This window comes from Syngnathus floridae, chromosome 14 (genome assembly GCF_059516105.1).
Source record: "Syngnathus floridae isolate MCC-2025c chromosome 14, RoL_Sflo_1.0, whole genome shotgun sequence".
In the NCBI taxonomy this organism is placed as follows: Eukaryota; Metazoa; Chordata; class Actinopteri; order Syngnathiformes; family Syngnathidae; genus Syngnathus; species Syngnathus floridae.
Window position 1 is genome coordinate 9,995,975 of NC_142426.1, and position 16,242 is coordinate 10,012,216.

Below are 16,242 nucleotides of genomic sequence, written 5' to 3' on the forward strand. Positions count from 1 at the left end.
GCGGTTACACTTGGTTCCACTAGCAGCAGTGATCCGTGTCTACCACAACAATCACTGATACATACTGGTTATACATGTCATGGTTGCGACAAGTTTTTAAATAATTTAAATACCGCATTTTCCGGACTGTAAGGCGCACCTAAACACCTAACATTTTCTCAGAAGCCAACAGTGCGCCTTATAGTCCAGTGCGCCTTATATATGGACCAAATTCCTAAATTTAAACTGGCCCGAAGCATTGTGTCATGAACGCAATCATAAGTGGCCCGCTGAAGACTATGAATCAAAAAGACTATGGATCATTATTTTGTGATTATAAAGTAATTTGTTGCATCTGAAGTTGAAATAAAAAAGATAAAATGGAGAATGATTTGACTTGGGAGAAAAATCTGACATGATGCATTAATGGTGCGCCTTATAGTCCGGTGCGCCTTATATAAAGGACAAAGTTTTAAAATGGGCCATTCATTGAAGGTGCGCCTTACAGTCCGGTGCGCCTTATAGTCCGGAAAATACGGTAAATCAAATTATAGGCCTGATATGGAGCCGGAGAGGGATGAGTTTTCAAAATTCCAAGTTTGGTATTGATTGTCTCTCAAGTCATAGTTTTTTGGAGGGGCATTTTTTTTTTCCCCCAAACTCCACCTTTCAAAGGACCTAATCCTTAATATCACGTCACAATCTAATAAAATAATATCTAAAGTTAGGTTGAGTTGCAAATGCATATTAAATATCGCATTATAGTGTAGGATAAGCGATTCGAAAGATGAATTCTTTGTGATTTCACAATACAGGGTGGCAAAGAAATAAGAACCGTGTTGACGTCTGCTCTTTTCTTCATCTTTTTATTTCTTGATGAATATTCACATCACTGGTTGACAATCACAAAGAACATCGCTTTCATACCAAATATTCAGAATCGGAGGGGAAGATGAGCTCTAGCTAAAAAAAGATGGATGTCTAACAATCAGCAGTTACTTTCTTGTCTTCCGTGTGCTCTTGCTCTGGTGTTGTGCCCCTCACAATAATTGCACACACTACAGTGAGCCTATTCAACAACACTAAAAACCAGTTCCTTGTGATATAAATGTGAATGTTGCACACACGTGCACTGAATGTACAGCTCATAATTATGTGTATACAAAAAGGTATACAATAAATTGACCCAGTTTTATTTTTTCTTGTTTACAAATGGATTTGTACTTGAGAAGATATCATTTGATGGTTCTAAATAGCCCAATATTTTTATGTTATGGGAATACCAGCCAACATTTGCCAAATTGTGTTGATTGGTATGTAATGATTTTCATCAATAAGGAGTAATACTTTAAAAGATAATCGAAAAAATTGTCGAAGAAAGGGCTGCCCAGTGTGTCCTACTCTCCTGTACCAAATACTGCCAAAAGTAGACATCCATTTTGAGCTGATACATACGAAATATCTTAAGGTTCACAAATGTTCATGGCCATTTCCAAGCCTAGACACATTTGCTGTCCTTTCAAAGAATCACAGAATTTCATTTATCAGCTATCTTCCAGAGCATAACAGGAACAGATCTCATATATGAATTACATCTTTGATATATTTGAAAACATTCTTGAAATCAGAGTCTCTGAATTGGGACTCTCTCTATAAAGAAAAAGTATGTTTTTTCTTTCTTGCACTGTTAATTTAATAATAATACCATTAGAAGCTGTAACAGGTTTAGGAACACAAATGTTCATCAGTCAACATTCACAACACCCTGTGAAGTATGATTTTTTTTATTATTATTATATCAGGAGTGATAAAAAGGTGGTTCTATCTATATACAGGGGATAGTGAAATCCTAGAGGGAAATGCAGAATTCCAGTGATATAATTGGACACAAACACTTATGGGTGGATATGATCTAATTATTATTACCTACAGTGCAAGTCATAAATCTGCAACTTTACCTAGATTCTCCACACATGATTACTTTTGATTTCAAAAGCACAATCAATATCATTCTCTTTGAAATGTGACTTCTTCAAAACCCTGCTACAGTTGTTCTTTGCTACTGATGCAGCACAAAGCATATGTATTAAATTTGGCTGTGGTTTGCCAGTTTGTGGAGCGAGCTAAGAACTTGTGCCCCTAAACTCCAGACTTGTAAGGCTCCCACTTTTCAGGTCTTTTAAACCATTTCAGGAGTGAGCTTTTTTGAGCCTAAAAAAAACTTTGTGTGTCGATTAACGCATCGCTCCAGGGTGCTGAAATACAAATTACTGCAGACTTTTTTCTCAGATAATTCATAGTTGATTGAAGCTATGATCGAGAAGAGAGGGAATGTGGGCAGCAGTCGACACTGTCAAAGTGCTATTTGTACCTTTTTTTTTTTTTAATAAAGTCAGCATGAACACTTCTGCTGCTGCTATCACCGCTACCACCCGCAAGTATTTGACATCACACCACTGGATGGTTATAATGAAAATCAGAGGTGTCGTCAAGGATTTAGAAATAAAACATTAGGCCACATACTTGAATGGCTCATTCCAGATGGGCCTTTCGAATCACCATTAGATGAAAATTACAAAGCATACGTTATGCTGAAGAGTAGAGTTTAGGTGAGGGCACACTTTAGCTCAGCTTTTAAATGTTGTTATAAACGTCGTTATAGCCAGTAGCACAACACCAATGACCAACGTTTCACCAGAATCCACAAACTGACTAGAATGATGGTTTATCCAAGATACAACTCAAAGCCATGGTCACATACAGGTTGTCTTTACTACTATTACAAGTTCATATTGTCATACACGTGAACAACTTACTATTCTTATCAAAGTGCTGTTATTCCTTTGCTCAGAATTACAGTGGAATGCACAATTTAATTTCACGCATGATCCACATATTTTACTTAGGCATCTTATGGATATGATTTGGAGGGTACAGAACAATATCAAATCTGATTATTCTTTTGTCTAGATTTTCTTCTTACTTAGATTTTAACAATCCAGACTGATAGTTTCCCCAAAACATAGATGCACAGTAGCCGACTATACTCATATATACGTAGTACTGTAAAGCAAAGTTTAATACCTTAAGAAATGAACAAGACTGTGTTGAAAGTGCACAAGAGGGGAGCTGTACATAATGAATATAATTTGAATAGCATCTATGTGCAGGACACACACATATAAATAGCATGAGAGACAGATCAGCTTTCTGAAACAGCCTTACGGTTTCAGAGCCAGACTATCAGTGTTCCAGAGGCTAAGCGGCACTCTAAAAGGTGGATGAGACGGCAACACTTCACACATCTGACATCAACGGCCACAAACACCTCACTAAACCTTCACTGTTTAAGTGCAGGCCATTAGAGTGGCAATTCATGATCTAAAGGCCTTTTGCCGAGTTGATGGTGGGCTGAACCTATATCACACAAAACATTCTGTCTGTAAATTGGTACATCACAGTGTAAAAAGCTGAAATGTTGTTCATGGAGCCAACTCTTTAACAAAAATAATGCTCCATCATATTTGGGGTTCATTTGTTGAATGTTTTACAATAAGCCTACTGAGACAAAAACACACAGGATAATTAATTAACTAATTAATCAATTAATTAATTAACTTAGTCCAAAAAAAATGGGGTCCATGATCATATTGCGTTAGACAGAATGTAGCGTAGAATCGAAGTGTGTAAAATCGAGGCTTAACTGTAGTTCTTGGTGCTTTTTGTTTTTTTTAAATAATTCTTTTAGTAGGAGTAATAAAACAACAATAATAATTATAAATCTTTGATGTGTTTTGATGTGCTACACAAACTATCAAAGATGGAAAGTATGACAAACTAAACAAATGTTTGAAAAAAAAAAAACTAACATCTTTCTTGTATTTACAGTACAAATCCAGGCTATAGCAAAACAAGAGAATCAAATTTGACCTCCACTCTTAATCAGTATTTCATTTCTCGGTATCAGTTTTTTCCAAAGTGATTAATCAACATGTTATGCCAAAGTAGCATAATAAATCCACACTTGGATTTATTTGAACACAACATTCTACCCAGAAGACAACACTTTAGATTAGCATTTTTGTAATCTTGCTAAAGGCTACCTCTCCAGCACATGTGTCTGCTTGGGTATATAATTGTGACAGCAGTCGGGATTACTATATTGCTCTAATCGACGTCTAATGAGAGACAGGAAGTGGAATTCGATGAATAAATGGCTGGTTGAGGTAAACATGACAAACATGATAAGAATTTTAAATCAGTGTAGTTTAGCATTGTTTTAATCAACAACCCAACTTGTTTGGATATTGGGTACCGTATTTTCCGCACTATAAGGCGCACCTAAAAACCTCCAATTTTCTCAAAAGCCGACAATCCGGTGCACCTTATATATGGACCAATATTGAGCCACACCGGCAGGCGTGTCCAAAGTCCGGCCCGCGGGCCAAATGTATATATCTTATATAAGGACAAAGTTTTAAAATGGGCCATTCATTGAAGGTGCACCTTATAATCCGGTGCGCCTTATAGATGGACAAAGTTTTAAAATGGGCCATTCACTGAAGGTGCGCCTTATAATCCGGTGCGCCTTATAGTGCGGAAAATACGGTATTTCTTTGAGTGTGTGCATAGACAGCGTAAAGAAAATTAACAGGTTGAATCTCTTTAGGCCCAACGCACAGCAACCAAAGCAGTCAAACGAAACTGAAGTGGACCATTGTGAAAAAAATAGTTGGCGACTCTTTGCCCCGTACCACTATATTGACCACCGTAGTAACTACAACCCTGTAATAATATACGACACTGTATTATTTCTTAATTGAATTACAAAAACATGTCGTGATTGTCGAGAAAGAGATGATGGCCGCATAGTGGAAACGGGTGAGAATAAAGAAGAGGGTGGCTATTTTGAGAGGTTGTCGGTAGTGATTGCCTGCCTCATTTACTGACTTCACTTGTGCATTTTGGCAACCATGCTTTGTTTTCTAACCACAGGTACAAATTAAATTATTAATATTATTAAGTATTATTGTAAAACACAATAGATATACTGTGAGGAGTGTATTGGTACGACTTGGCGGGTCCCCTTAAATGTAAAATTAGGAAACATTTTTGTAAAGGTTTGAAAATTAGTTTCAGAACCCTGGACAGCGTGAGACAGTTCATTTGGTTTCTACCACGGCGCTCGGTGCGACGGGCCTAATAGATCACATCACATTGAGATCTAAAGAAGCTATAACAAATCAGCTTTGCCTTTTATAGAGCTTTATCTAATTCACCAGATTTAGACTCCCCATGGCCTCCAAATGTATGAACCTGAACTAAACTAAACATTCCTGCCATGTCCCACAGGTCTTGTGCTAAAACCATGTGATCAGAAAGTCCAAGTGTTGCAGACACTTTTGTCAGTAGGATGCAAATGTACATGATCCAACAGTTTAGTAGTGCTGATACATTCACCTAACACAAACAAAGCAATCTACAGTAAGGCTCGTCTATCAGCAGACAATAATCACATCCAGCCTACTGAATATGAATGTTTTCATGTCGCAATTTATATGCAATGTAATTTGAAAATGTGCAGCAGCAATCAATTTAACTGAAGTTCAACACAAATCAAATGCAAATAATTGAAGGAAGCACAGCAATTAAATAGACACTACTTCTGACGGATATCATTTTCCCTCCCAAAATCGTCTCAATCTATCATCAACTGTCGTTTCACTCTCTCTTACTAACAGTACCAATGTGTAACTGCAGATACAGCATAAGGGTTTCAATAGAGACAATGCTAAGCAAGCTCTAGTTACCTACAATAACACACAGTGCAGCGCTGTAGTTACCATGGATTTACAAACCATTAAGTGCTGGTTAAAAGGATGACTGTGCCCATTTAAAGCAGACAGGGAATTAGTTGCTATCCATCTGAATTCACGAGTAAGCTTCAGATGGTTAGGAAAGCGTGGAGCTGGATTATCAATGGAGGTGAAGTTGTTTGCTACTAGTTGGAGGATTAATGGATTGATAAGTAAGTTACTAAAGTAGGTGAAGTTACTTCATGAAAAAGAAAAAGGCCAACTAAAAATATTTCTATGGAGCGTTGAGGTCTACAATGATGGGATTTTAGTTTTGCATTTTACATCCTCTATGCCAGTGCTCATGAGGAGTACAATGAGACGGACGTTTTACAGACAATAAGTGCTCTTCTCTATGGTGCGGAGAGCTAAAGGTAAATCCCCTGGCAGGCGGACGTTCAGTTTGGTGATGCGGGATGGAGGGTGGGGCCAAAGGGAAGTCACCATGGAAGGTTGGTTGGTCAGCCGGCAAGCGCGGTCCGTGCCCCACTAAAACTCTGGTGCTGAGATTCAATCTGTGAAAGGGAGGAAGCCGGATTAAATTCGTAATGCTCAGGCCACTGCTATATTGCTAACTATTTTATAGTTAAGTGTTTTTTATATTGCATTTTGTGAGTCAGTAAGTGACACAGCATAATTAAACAATTTAGCATTAGAAATGATATTTTTCAGACCCTTAAAGGTCACCATACTAAAGTTTAACAGCAGAACACTGATGAGGTGTTCAAAGTAATGACAATAATTCGTATTTATTCTATTAATGTGTGCTTGCACCTACTTTTCTCAGCAATACGCCTGTCAATACTCAGGGGGTCCCTCAATCCGTCTCCACCAAAAGGAGTAGGCATGGGCTCCTTAACCCCATTTTCCTTTGCAACACCTCCCGGTGCTGTCGTTGCCTTGGCAACACCTGCCGGTCCTGCACTTGGAGTGCTGTTTGGGGGTGAGGGTGTTTTTTCCTCTGCTCTCTCCTCCTGTTACCATTTATAGACATCCATGCAGGGTAGGCAAGGACAAAAGCATACATCCAATTTATTAGCAGGCTACTCATTGTGCCACTACTCTATCTAGTGGTGATGACTGGAAAGAGCACAATGAGTCAGCAGACGCATCATTTACATTCATCCGTCTATTCTCGACTCTATGCTATAAGATGGAGCCTGTCCCTTGACCTTTGGCGAGAGCACACTGGACTGGTTGCCAGCCAATTGCTGGGCCCAATTTAATTTTCAAAGAACCTAAAAAAATGTGGAATGTGTGTGTGATTCAAACTCCATACAGGAGCTCCTGAGCCAAAATTGAACACTCTCAACATGAAAGAATTTATCATAATAGCAACTCACCTTGTGTCCATTCGTATGTCCATTTCCTGGTCCCACATTGTCCAGTGAGCCAATCTTGGATTTTGCCTTAATGTTCAGTTTATGAGACTCAATCTTGACATCTCCACCACCTGCAGTAAACGTGTTCATATGAGACCATTCTAAAAGCAAAAAAGCACACGCATGCAAGAGCGACAACCTGGCTTGTGCTTGATGTTGTCCTTGGAGCCACATTTGGATGTGACCTTGCTCACGTCAACCTTCTTGTTCAGGATCTGCACCTAAGGAGCAGATTTCAAAAAATGAATATTCTATCCCAGCTAATACCCACACTGACGAATCCGCTATGTTGCATATCTGGCATATTTATTCAAAGGATAAATAATCTCTTTTTGGGTATGTGGGGAAACCACAATCACCCTGAATTCTTTGAGGTTCGTTTTGATAAGCTAATTATTTCCTATCATTATTTGTATTTAATATAATTTATGTACTTCAGAATTTATATCCAACGAAACCACTGTAGATTACATTCATGAATAAATACTATAATGTACTTGATGCTGTATGGCAGTGGTATAAAGGAGCTAACATGAACTTATATTCAAATAAATGATGATGTGCATGTTCTATAAAAGCTAAATTCCAATTCTTCGTTCTTTTGGGGAAGTATACTTAGAAGTAAGACCAAATGGAAAATTAGATAAGACCAAAATGGAAAATTAAACAATGTTTACAAAAAGTAATAAAGTAAGATAACTGCAAATTAAACCAAATATGGGTCGCCCCCATCTTGCCTGTGATCAGCACTATCAAGTTCTTCCAATAAAACTAATCAAACCGGAAAGTTTAATTTTAAATTCCTTTAAGATCCAGTTCATTCATGTTCAGACCAAAGTAATTAGAGATTGGTTGTTAAGATTGTTTGTAAAGTAGTTGTGAGAGAACAGATCATGCGTTTTGACATGCAGTAGAGTTAAGGCACATATTAACTCTAAATATAATGAATGCTAAACTTTTCACATTCATCACCACGCACAGAAAAAGCAAAGACACAAAACATACCTTTACGAGTGGCAGGGGGGGATTTTAAACAGCAGTGTGGCGCTTACTAAGATAAAAATCAGTCCCATAAGTGTAAATACAGCCCAGTCAGGTCTATACGATAGCTTTGCATATCCAAACCTGCTGTTAATATTTTTTTTTTCTCTTGCAGAAAGCAATGTAGGCTTTTCATGGCTGCTACAGAATAACAAGAGATTCTTGATGCATCACAAATTTGGAATTTGCTTAAGAACCTGATATTGAAGTCTCATGCCAAACCAGTCTACTCTCATCAGCAGCAGCTTTACTTACATTGCCACCTCCAGGGACATGTTTGATATTGTCCTTGGAGCCACAGCGAGACGTGACATGGCTGAAGTCCAGCTTTTTGTGCACTATCTGAACCTAAAGACAGTCAGGGAGACACATAGGCAAGCAAGAAAAGGATAGGTATCAGATAGAGGTGTTACAGACAGAAATAGAAAGCAAAAGAGAGATGAGAGCAGCAGAAAAGAGAAGATCAGCTGGCAGCTTTAAGTTCACAGAAAACTTGCACTGTTATGGAAGAGTTTCTGTCATTCAACTCAAATGCTTCCTCTTAAATTAGCTCAGTGTTTGAAACATCAGCTAAATGGAGCTAACGCATAAGGCTGTATTTATTTATTTATTTTTCCAAAAAAAGAAAGAAATTCCAGTTCCAAAAATGAATGCTGAATGTGAAACAGATGAGGGTACTGACTTAATAACAAAGCGCTTCCATTGACAGCATAAGATAAAGCCAGCAAAGGACAGGTGAGACAGAGCACATGCAACACAATACTGTACTGCACAAAACATTCAGGGTGAGTTTTGGCGAAGCATGCCGTTCAGACTAAATGTTGTTGAACTGTCACCAAGTTTGAGCAACAACTACCAGGATGTTTGATTAAAGGTGGATTACAGACAAGAGAATGTTGATCAGGTCAAGACATCCTCATGCGTGATGTAACCTGACACATCGGCAACTTCAGCCTAACTGAGCCCAATTGCGTGTTTTGTTTTTGCTTTGACTTTTATTTTTGGAGTAAAATATTCCAAAAGAAGAATGCATAGCATTGTCATGAAATAAGCGGACTCACTTTCAAAAGCAGTACCCCGCAACTGTCAGACATAATATGTATTTAATCTTTTAATTCATTTAGCCCTTATCAAATGTTTTATTTAAATGCATTAAGAGACAAAAACCCAATCATTTCAAAATACTTTGTGGCTCTGCATGATCGATGTTTTGTCTGAAATTTTAGTTTGTATCGGTGCGAGTGTTTTTTTTTTTTTTCTTCAATCAAAATCAAAACTTAACAGTATAACAAGAATGCTGCCCCCCCCCAACACACACACACACAATTACTTATGCTTTGCTGCTGGCTCAATTGTGGGAATTAAATGAACATCTCTCTCGGCTACTCCAACATCCCTAAGTGATATTTGATAGAGCTGAACAGTCATAAATTTCCAGTACCATCTTCCGCCATGTCCATTTCATCTGCTTATATTGCACTTCTGGGCTGGTTCGGGAAGATAAATAAAAAAATAAAAACACTTTTTTTGAAAACAGGATCAGATAAAGGGCTCAATGCGAGGGGCGTGGCCCCACAGTAATGTTTATAAGAGCATAAATATTGGGATCTATCTTGTTTTTGTGGATTACGGTATTCATGGTAACTAAATTAAATGTTTTAATTATGGCAGGGATCACCAACTATATTTCTCAGAGGGCTAGAATTTTACCGGACAGTCATCTTGGGGGCCAGACCATCGAATAAAGATGAAATAAAAATCAAATGTTGGCTTTTTTTAAACAAATATTTTCTCTTTGTTCCTCATAATGATAAAATCCAGTCACGGGCCGGATTGAATGGTTTTTGGCCCGCGGGCCAACAGTTGATGATGACTATTATAGTTAGATGTCAGTAAAACTGGAAATAACAATGCCTGCCAACTTTACTCTCTAAAAAGTTCAGTTGTTCTTATTCAAGCAAAAAGCAGTATAAACCGGCACACAGCGGAATGAAATATGGATAAAGTGGGCTTGATGGAAATGTTTCAAGAAGAAATGATATTTCGAAACTAAGACGTCTGATCGTAATGGGAATGAACAGGAAACTGAAATGAAAGTGTGGAATTTTAATACTTCTTAATCCATGAATTGTTATGCTAAATACTGCATATACGCAGGAGCCACAGCACAGCGGAGAAGATCTTTGAGCTAATTCCAGAAGTAGTCCTGACTTATAAATAGGGGAATTACTCTTTCCAAGGAACTGTTCTTTTTTCAGCCTGATGAAAATGCAATTTACAAATCGTGCAACTCAGTTTGTTTCATATCTGTCATGCATTCGGGACTGATGTTTTCTCATTCCACTATTAAAAAATGTCTCATATTGTATAGTATTGTAAATGAAATAAAATTAAGGTTTTTGTTGCCTGAAAACAAAAACATTATTTCACTTCAGGCTAATCCTGATGACTAATATTTACTGATCTCCACTAAATTGCAAAACTCCTGCATTATTAAAAAATTCTTAAATCCTTCGACAACAACCAAGATATCTCTGAGAAAAACAATTTCCTTACCATGCCAATGAGTGCAAATAAATGCCCATCATTGTTTTTTATATTGGAAGTTTTATTTATTTTCTTTTTCTAAGCCTTCCTTAATTTTACTGTGTCTTTCATTGACCATAGGACACTATGTGGTCAATGCAAATTGGAGAAGAAATTAAATATTGGTGTGTAGAAGTGAATATGCAGGTGGCGGCGACTCACTCTGGCCTTGGAAGGATTGGATGGGTCTGTTGTCTTGTTGTTCTGTATGGAAGAAACCTGGGGAGACACCCACCTCCTGGTCAATAAATCTCACAAATTCTTACTGGAAAGGATCATTCGCTTCATTATGAAACATGGTCCTAGCAGTTTTGTAGCATTTGGCTGAAATGTAAGCAGAGCAAGAACTATACATTTCAAAATGCATCCAATTATTTATGTTGACATAGTAATCATAGAATGAGCCTGTTTGGTCATTCATGCCCATAGTTAACCTCCACCATATTTCTCAAAAGTTGAATACAGGCAACAAGTTTTTCCTTGGTTGTTAAAGACAGTTCATCTTGAAAAATTTTTCTTCAGTTCTAAATCTTAGGTATAGAGCAAGGATGGGCAACCAAAATGGCCCGTTGGGGATGTTTCCTCTATTACAGTAGATTCCTGAATACGCGCAATAATTTGCAGATTTTTATATTTTTGTAAATATTATTTTTTTTTTTTGGGGAGGCGCAGAAAAAGTATAATGGAGGTTAATCTGTGTTTTTTCGTAGAATACTTTGGGTTTTATTATGCCAATGCATTTCATTGGGTGTCAGACGCAGATTTTCACGATTCGCAAGCCGACCTGGGGCAAGCCAAATATTGCACATCAAAACACAAATTGGTTCATATTTCTTGTTAGTGAAGATGAAAAAAGGTAACAAAATCAGAGAGCATTTGCTGAAAACGACACTGTGCATGAGGCTTCATAATAGACAAACAAATATCAGCATCATTAAAGACGTAGTGAGCCAGTGCAAGAAATTACTAAGCAGGAAGTGATGTGCTGGAGCGAGTATGTCATACAACTTCACAAAGGTTGATCAAAAGAAGAAAGGCGTGGAAGAAAAAGGAGTGAACCTATTAAAGAGCACTAATAAGAGCAAGAAGAAAACACAAGACACTTTTTTTTTGGAGACAGTGCACTCCTGACAGAGTGGCAATTTTGTGGTAGAAACTCAATCTGAACACTGTTCAGACCATGGCTAAGTCTTGGCACGGGGTGAAATGCTGATGGGTGAAATTGATCAGAGAACCAGCTAGAGCAACGACAATGCCCCACTCATGCGCAGACAAGCCCCATCATTCCTTGTCAGTTCGGCTACCTGTCTTGCTCCCTGTTCCTGCTCTCATGCTCGTATCTTTTCAGTTGCCGATCCTGTTTGCCCATCCGACTGACCGACTATGCCCAAACGCTGCCTGCCCCGACCTATTGCCTGTCTCTGACAATGATTTCGCCTCACGTCATACTTGCTTGTCAGTTCGGCCCCTGCTTGTCTTTGACCATGTTTTCACCTTGACCTCCTGCTGCATTGCATCTGCAATGCGCCCGCTCTCCACCTCTTGCTCTTTTCAATAAACGAGACGAGTGCTGCATTTGGTTAGGAGGAAAAAAACTCTTGATTTGCACAAAGGCGATTATGCAAAAAGCACTAAGTTATCACAACATCCCACCGTACAGGTATTTTGCCTTTCCCTGCCAACGAGCCAGCAGCATCAGTCCTTCCTCTATTTTTTCCCTTACAGGGCACCAAATGGAAGAGCTACAGTACATTCGTTTTGTATTTTCTAATACTAGTTTGTTTTGTTACATTCATCTAACTTGGAAAAAAATGCCGATTGAAAAATATCCTGAAAAAAAACGCTGTTTGAAAAACAAGCCAATTGCCCCAATATAAGGACATACACATTGTCACAGGAAATATAGCATGCATGAACAGAAATAATGTGGAAGTGTCACAGAAGGTGTGAGGCTGTAAATTGCAACTTGCAGGATGTATATATGGATGAAAATAATAATTAAATCAACAACATGAGAATGGGATCTTCTTGTATTCTTTCCCCATTTTGGGTTTAATTGTTGTAAATCACGGAGTTGAAACAGTCTATAAATTAAAATAATGCTTCATGGATTATATTTGAAGATGGCAAAGTTATAGTTTTAGTATGTAAGTTCACAGTAACAAAGTTTTATCCCTTGCCAAAAAAATTTCAAAATTTAACCTTGGACCTGTGTGTAGTGAGCACTATGATGAGTGAAGAAATCCTTGCAGCATGATTTGCAAAGATAACATTTAGCTTCTTTGGTTGTCCTACCTTTCCTCCACCAGGCTGGTATTTAATGTTGTCGGTGGACCCGATCTTGGAACGTATGTTCTTCAAGTCTGGTGTGGGCGCATTGATGGGGCGGAGAGTTCGAGGAGCTCGGGGCACCGTCGGCTTCTTTTCCAGAGCAGTTTGCTTGGGGACAGGAGGCTTGGTGATGACCCGGCGCCGTTGGGTGGGAGCGGCTTCACCGTTGGTTGTGTTTGCTGGAGTTGTTGGAGAGGTGGTGGAAGCTGGACGTGGACGAGCTACAGAGACCAAAAAAAAAATCTCTCATATGATGTTTTAATCAATTTAATGTCATGTCAGAGTAAAATGGTCTAACATTTGAAACCGGATTATGCACAACCCTAAAAAGTACTTACAGAAATGTAATTGAAGAAAAACACTGTCCAATTTTTCCGACTTCACATATTTTATTCATATGCGTTAAGTTTCTCACCTGTGGGTTTGGTTTTCTTGGCTTCTGCTGACTTGTTCTCAGTCTTGTCATTCTTATTTGCTGTGCAAAAGGAAGCAGTAAATAAATGTTATAGCGGGACTAGAAATAGGAACCACTGGGAATATTGTGCACTATACCGCTTATCGTTATTTATGTTGTGGATGAGCTGGAACCTATCCCAGCTGACTTTGACCGAGAGGTGTAACACACCAGAGGCACATAAACAACACTTGACGCAGGATGGCCGGAGACCAGATTCAAACCCCTAACCAAACAATTGTGAGGCAAATGTGCTAGGTACACCATACTGACATGAAAATCCTGCATGTAGTTACCCTGAATGCTAAAATAACTTGTTTTGCTCTGTCTGAAGATCCCAAATATATTAGAGATCATCTAACATCCCAGAACACATGACATTACCTCAGAGGTTTTCCGTCTACTATAGTCTACTACTATAGAAATTATTTTTCTGTTGTTAAATGTGTGTGTTTGTGTGTGCTCTTTGATTTACCAGCTGTTTTGGTCCCAGCAGAAGCAGAAGAATTGTTCTTATTGGCAACAGAACGCGGAGCGGGCGTGGCTTTTTGCACAGCTGCACGTTTCTCAGCTGCTCCACTTTCTGGTGTCTGAGAATCAAACCAAAATAAATATATTATGTGTGTGTGTGCATATATATATATATATATATATATAAATAACTGGGACATAATGGGATGTTGTATGTACTGTATAAGGAGAGGGGGTATACTTTGTATTCAACTTTGGAATAAGACTGTAGCAAAACATGTAAAAAGTGCAACATTGTTGATGGTTTTCAAGTGTACTGTTAATGGTACAACACAATTATTGCTTTCTTACTTTTGCAGATCCAGTTGCTATTGGAGGCCTCTTAGCAGCAGTGGGTGTTGCCGCCTTGGGCAGAGGACTTTTTTTATTAGCTGGGGTCATGGTTGGGGAGGGGCGTTTGGCTGAGGTGGCCTCGCCATTGGTTGGGAGGGTGGACGGACGAGATTTGGATGCATTTGTTTTGGTCGAAGCCACCTCAGTCTAAAGGTTCAATTAAAATGAAATGATCCATAAGAAAAGAGTACAAAATAATAAAGGGAAAAAAATAAATGAATGTTTGGATCAAATAAAATAGGGAAGGAAATAGAACAAGCAGAAATGGAGTGAGCAATGTCATTGCAGAGCAAGCACATTACAATTGCAACATCCATTTTCTATATCGCGAATGCTCATTAGGGTTGCAGGTAGGCTGGAGCCTATCCCAGCTGGAAAAAAGTCTCCCTATTTTCCACAACCCAATGTTGGCAGGTATGGAACATGCAAACTCGACGCAAGAAGGCCTGAGCTAAGATTGGAACAGCAAACTTCTTGACTTTGAGGCAGACATGCTAACCACTCAACTGCTCCAATCCAACCACTTCAATCAGAGCAGCCACAAATTCAAAAATCAAAACATATTCATCAACATAAAAAAATGTCATCATGCCTCAGTCCCAATGAGCAGTAAATTACAAAAGCAAGTGCCAAATATGTAGCAGTCCAAATGCACATCAATAATCAAATCACATATTAGATACTGGGCATGCACAAGCAAGGACAATGAAAATGTACTGCAGTTGTACGTATGTATGTATCAAATGTTATTATTGGTATATTTTGGCGAATAATAACCAATCTATGTCATTTTATTTAACCATCTAACAAAAAATATCTCGGTTAAGTGTGTGCTAAAATGAGCGTACAACTCTAGCTACACTGTTGGACTCTGTCAAAAAATCAACACAGAATACCCAACATGGTAAACAACATAGAGAGAAGGGATCATCTTATATTTTAACAACTGAAAAAAGCTGCAGTTGTAGTTTTACCAATATACCAATATTTCCGTAATAGCTATACAAGTATAATAATATGTTTGCTTAAGTACTAGTAAAGGGCTACAGTAATTAAATACTGATGTGGTAGGTTTTCATTCAAAATGAATCTGCTGTGTTTTTTTAGATGACAGAAGTCCAACCTTAGATCAAGCATGATCGTGTGGAAAGCCAAATGTGTGTGTCTTGCTATTCCTAAATTTGACACCCTGAGCGTGAGAAGAAATACTGCATGAGTAATGCAGATGTACTGTGCGCATGCGTGTGTGAGTGTGTGTGCATGCGTGTGTAAAAGATCCACCTTGCTCTTGTTGTCCTGGCTTGGCAGGGCCTTGCTGCCATTGCCCGTTGGAGACTTGGCCACCACTTTTCCTCCTTTCTCATCCTTCTTTTCAGTCAGCTTCTTTTCCTCTTCTTTCTTATCTTCTTTGTTGGTCTTCTCTGGCTTGTCTGTTTTCTCTGCCTTCTCGCTGGCCTTGTTTTTCTCAGCATTCATCTTGTCCATCTTCTCGTCATCCTTGAGAATTTTCTCAGGCTTCAGATTCTTCTCAGGGCAGTTGTCTTTGTTCTGCTTCTCCGCTATCGCCTTCTTCTCAAAGGCATCCATCTTTTCTGTCTTGCTGGACACGATGTCTGTCTTTTCCTGCTTGGCCTTGTCAACTTTCACTGTGAAAGTAAGATTAGTAAGATGAGTGTCAGGCTATTTTAACCAATTCACACTGACTGAATTACAACACAAATGGAAAAAAGTATTTCCAATATTGCATGTG

The 16,242-nt window shown here is 38.5% G+C and overlaps 1 protein-coding gene across 2 annotated transcripts in view; it reads right to left on the reverse strand.

Moving 5' to 3' along the window:
- Positions 1–818: 818 nt before the first annotated feature.
- Positions 819–16,242, reverse strand: part of map4l (microtubule associated protein 4 like) — a 42,368-nt gene continuing 26,944 nt past the window's right edge. For both annotated transcript variants that reach the window (XM_088395598.1, XM_088395599.1), the window contains 11 exons: positions 15,774–16,138; positions 14,451–14,639; positions 14,104–14,218; positions 13,590–13,649; positions 13,139–13,395; positions 11,006–11,062; positions 8,513–8,605; positions 7,356–7,437; positions 7,178–7,287; positions 6,613–6,808; positions 819–6,349 (listed from right to left, as the gene is read on the reverse strand). In XM_088395598.1, the coding sequence (XP_088251724.1) occupies positions 6,345–6,349; positions 6,613–6,808; positions 7,178–7,287; positions 7,356–7,437; positions 8,513–8,605; positions 11,006–11,062; positions 13,139–13,395; positions 13,590–13,649; positions 14,104–14,218; positions 14,451–14,639; positions 15,774–16,138 (1,529 nt within the window). In that variant the 3' untranslated portion in view covers positions 819–6,344. The remainder of the gene's footprint in view (positions 6,350–6,612; positions 6,809–7,177; positions 7,288–7,355; positions 7,438–8,512; positions 8,606–11,005; positions 11,063–13,138; positions 13,396–13,589; positions 13,650–14,103; positions 14,219–14,450; positions 14,640–15,773; positions 16,139–16,242) is intronic.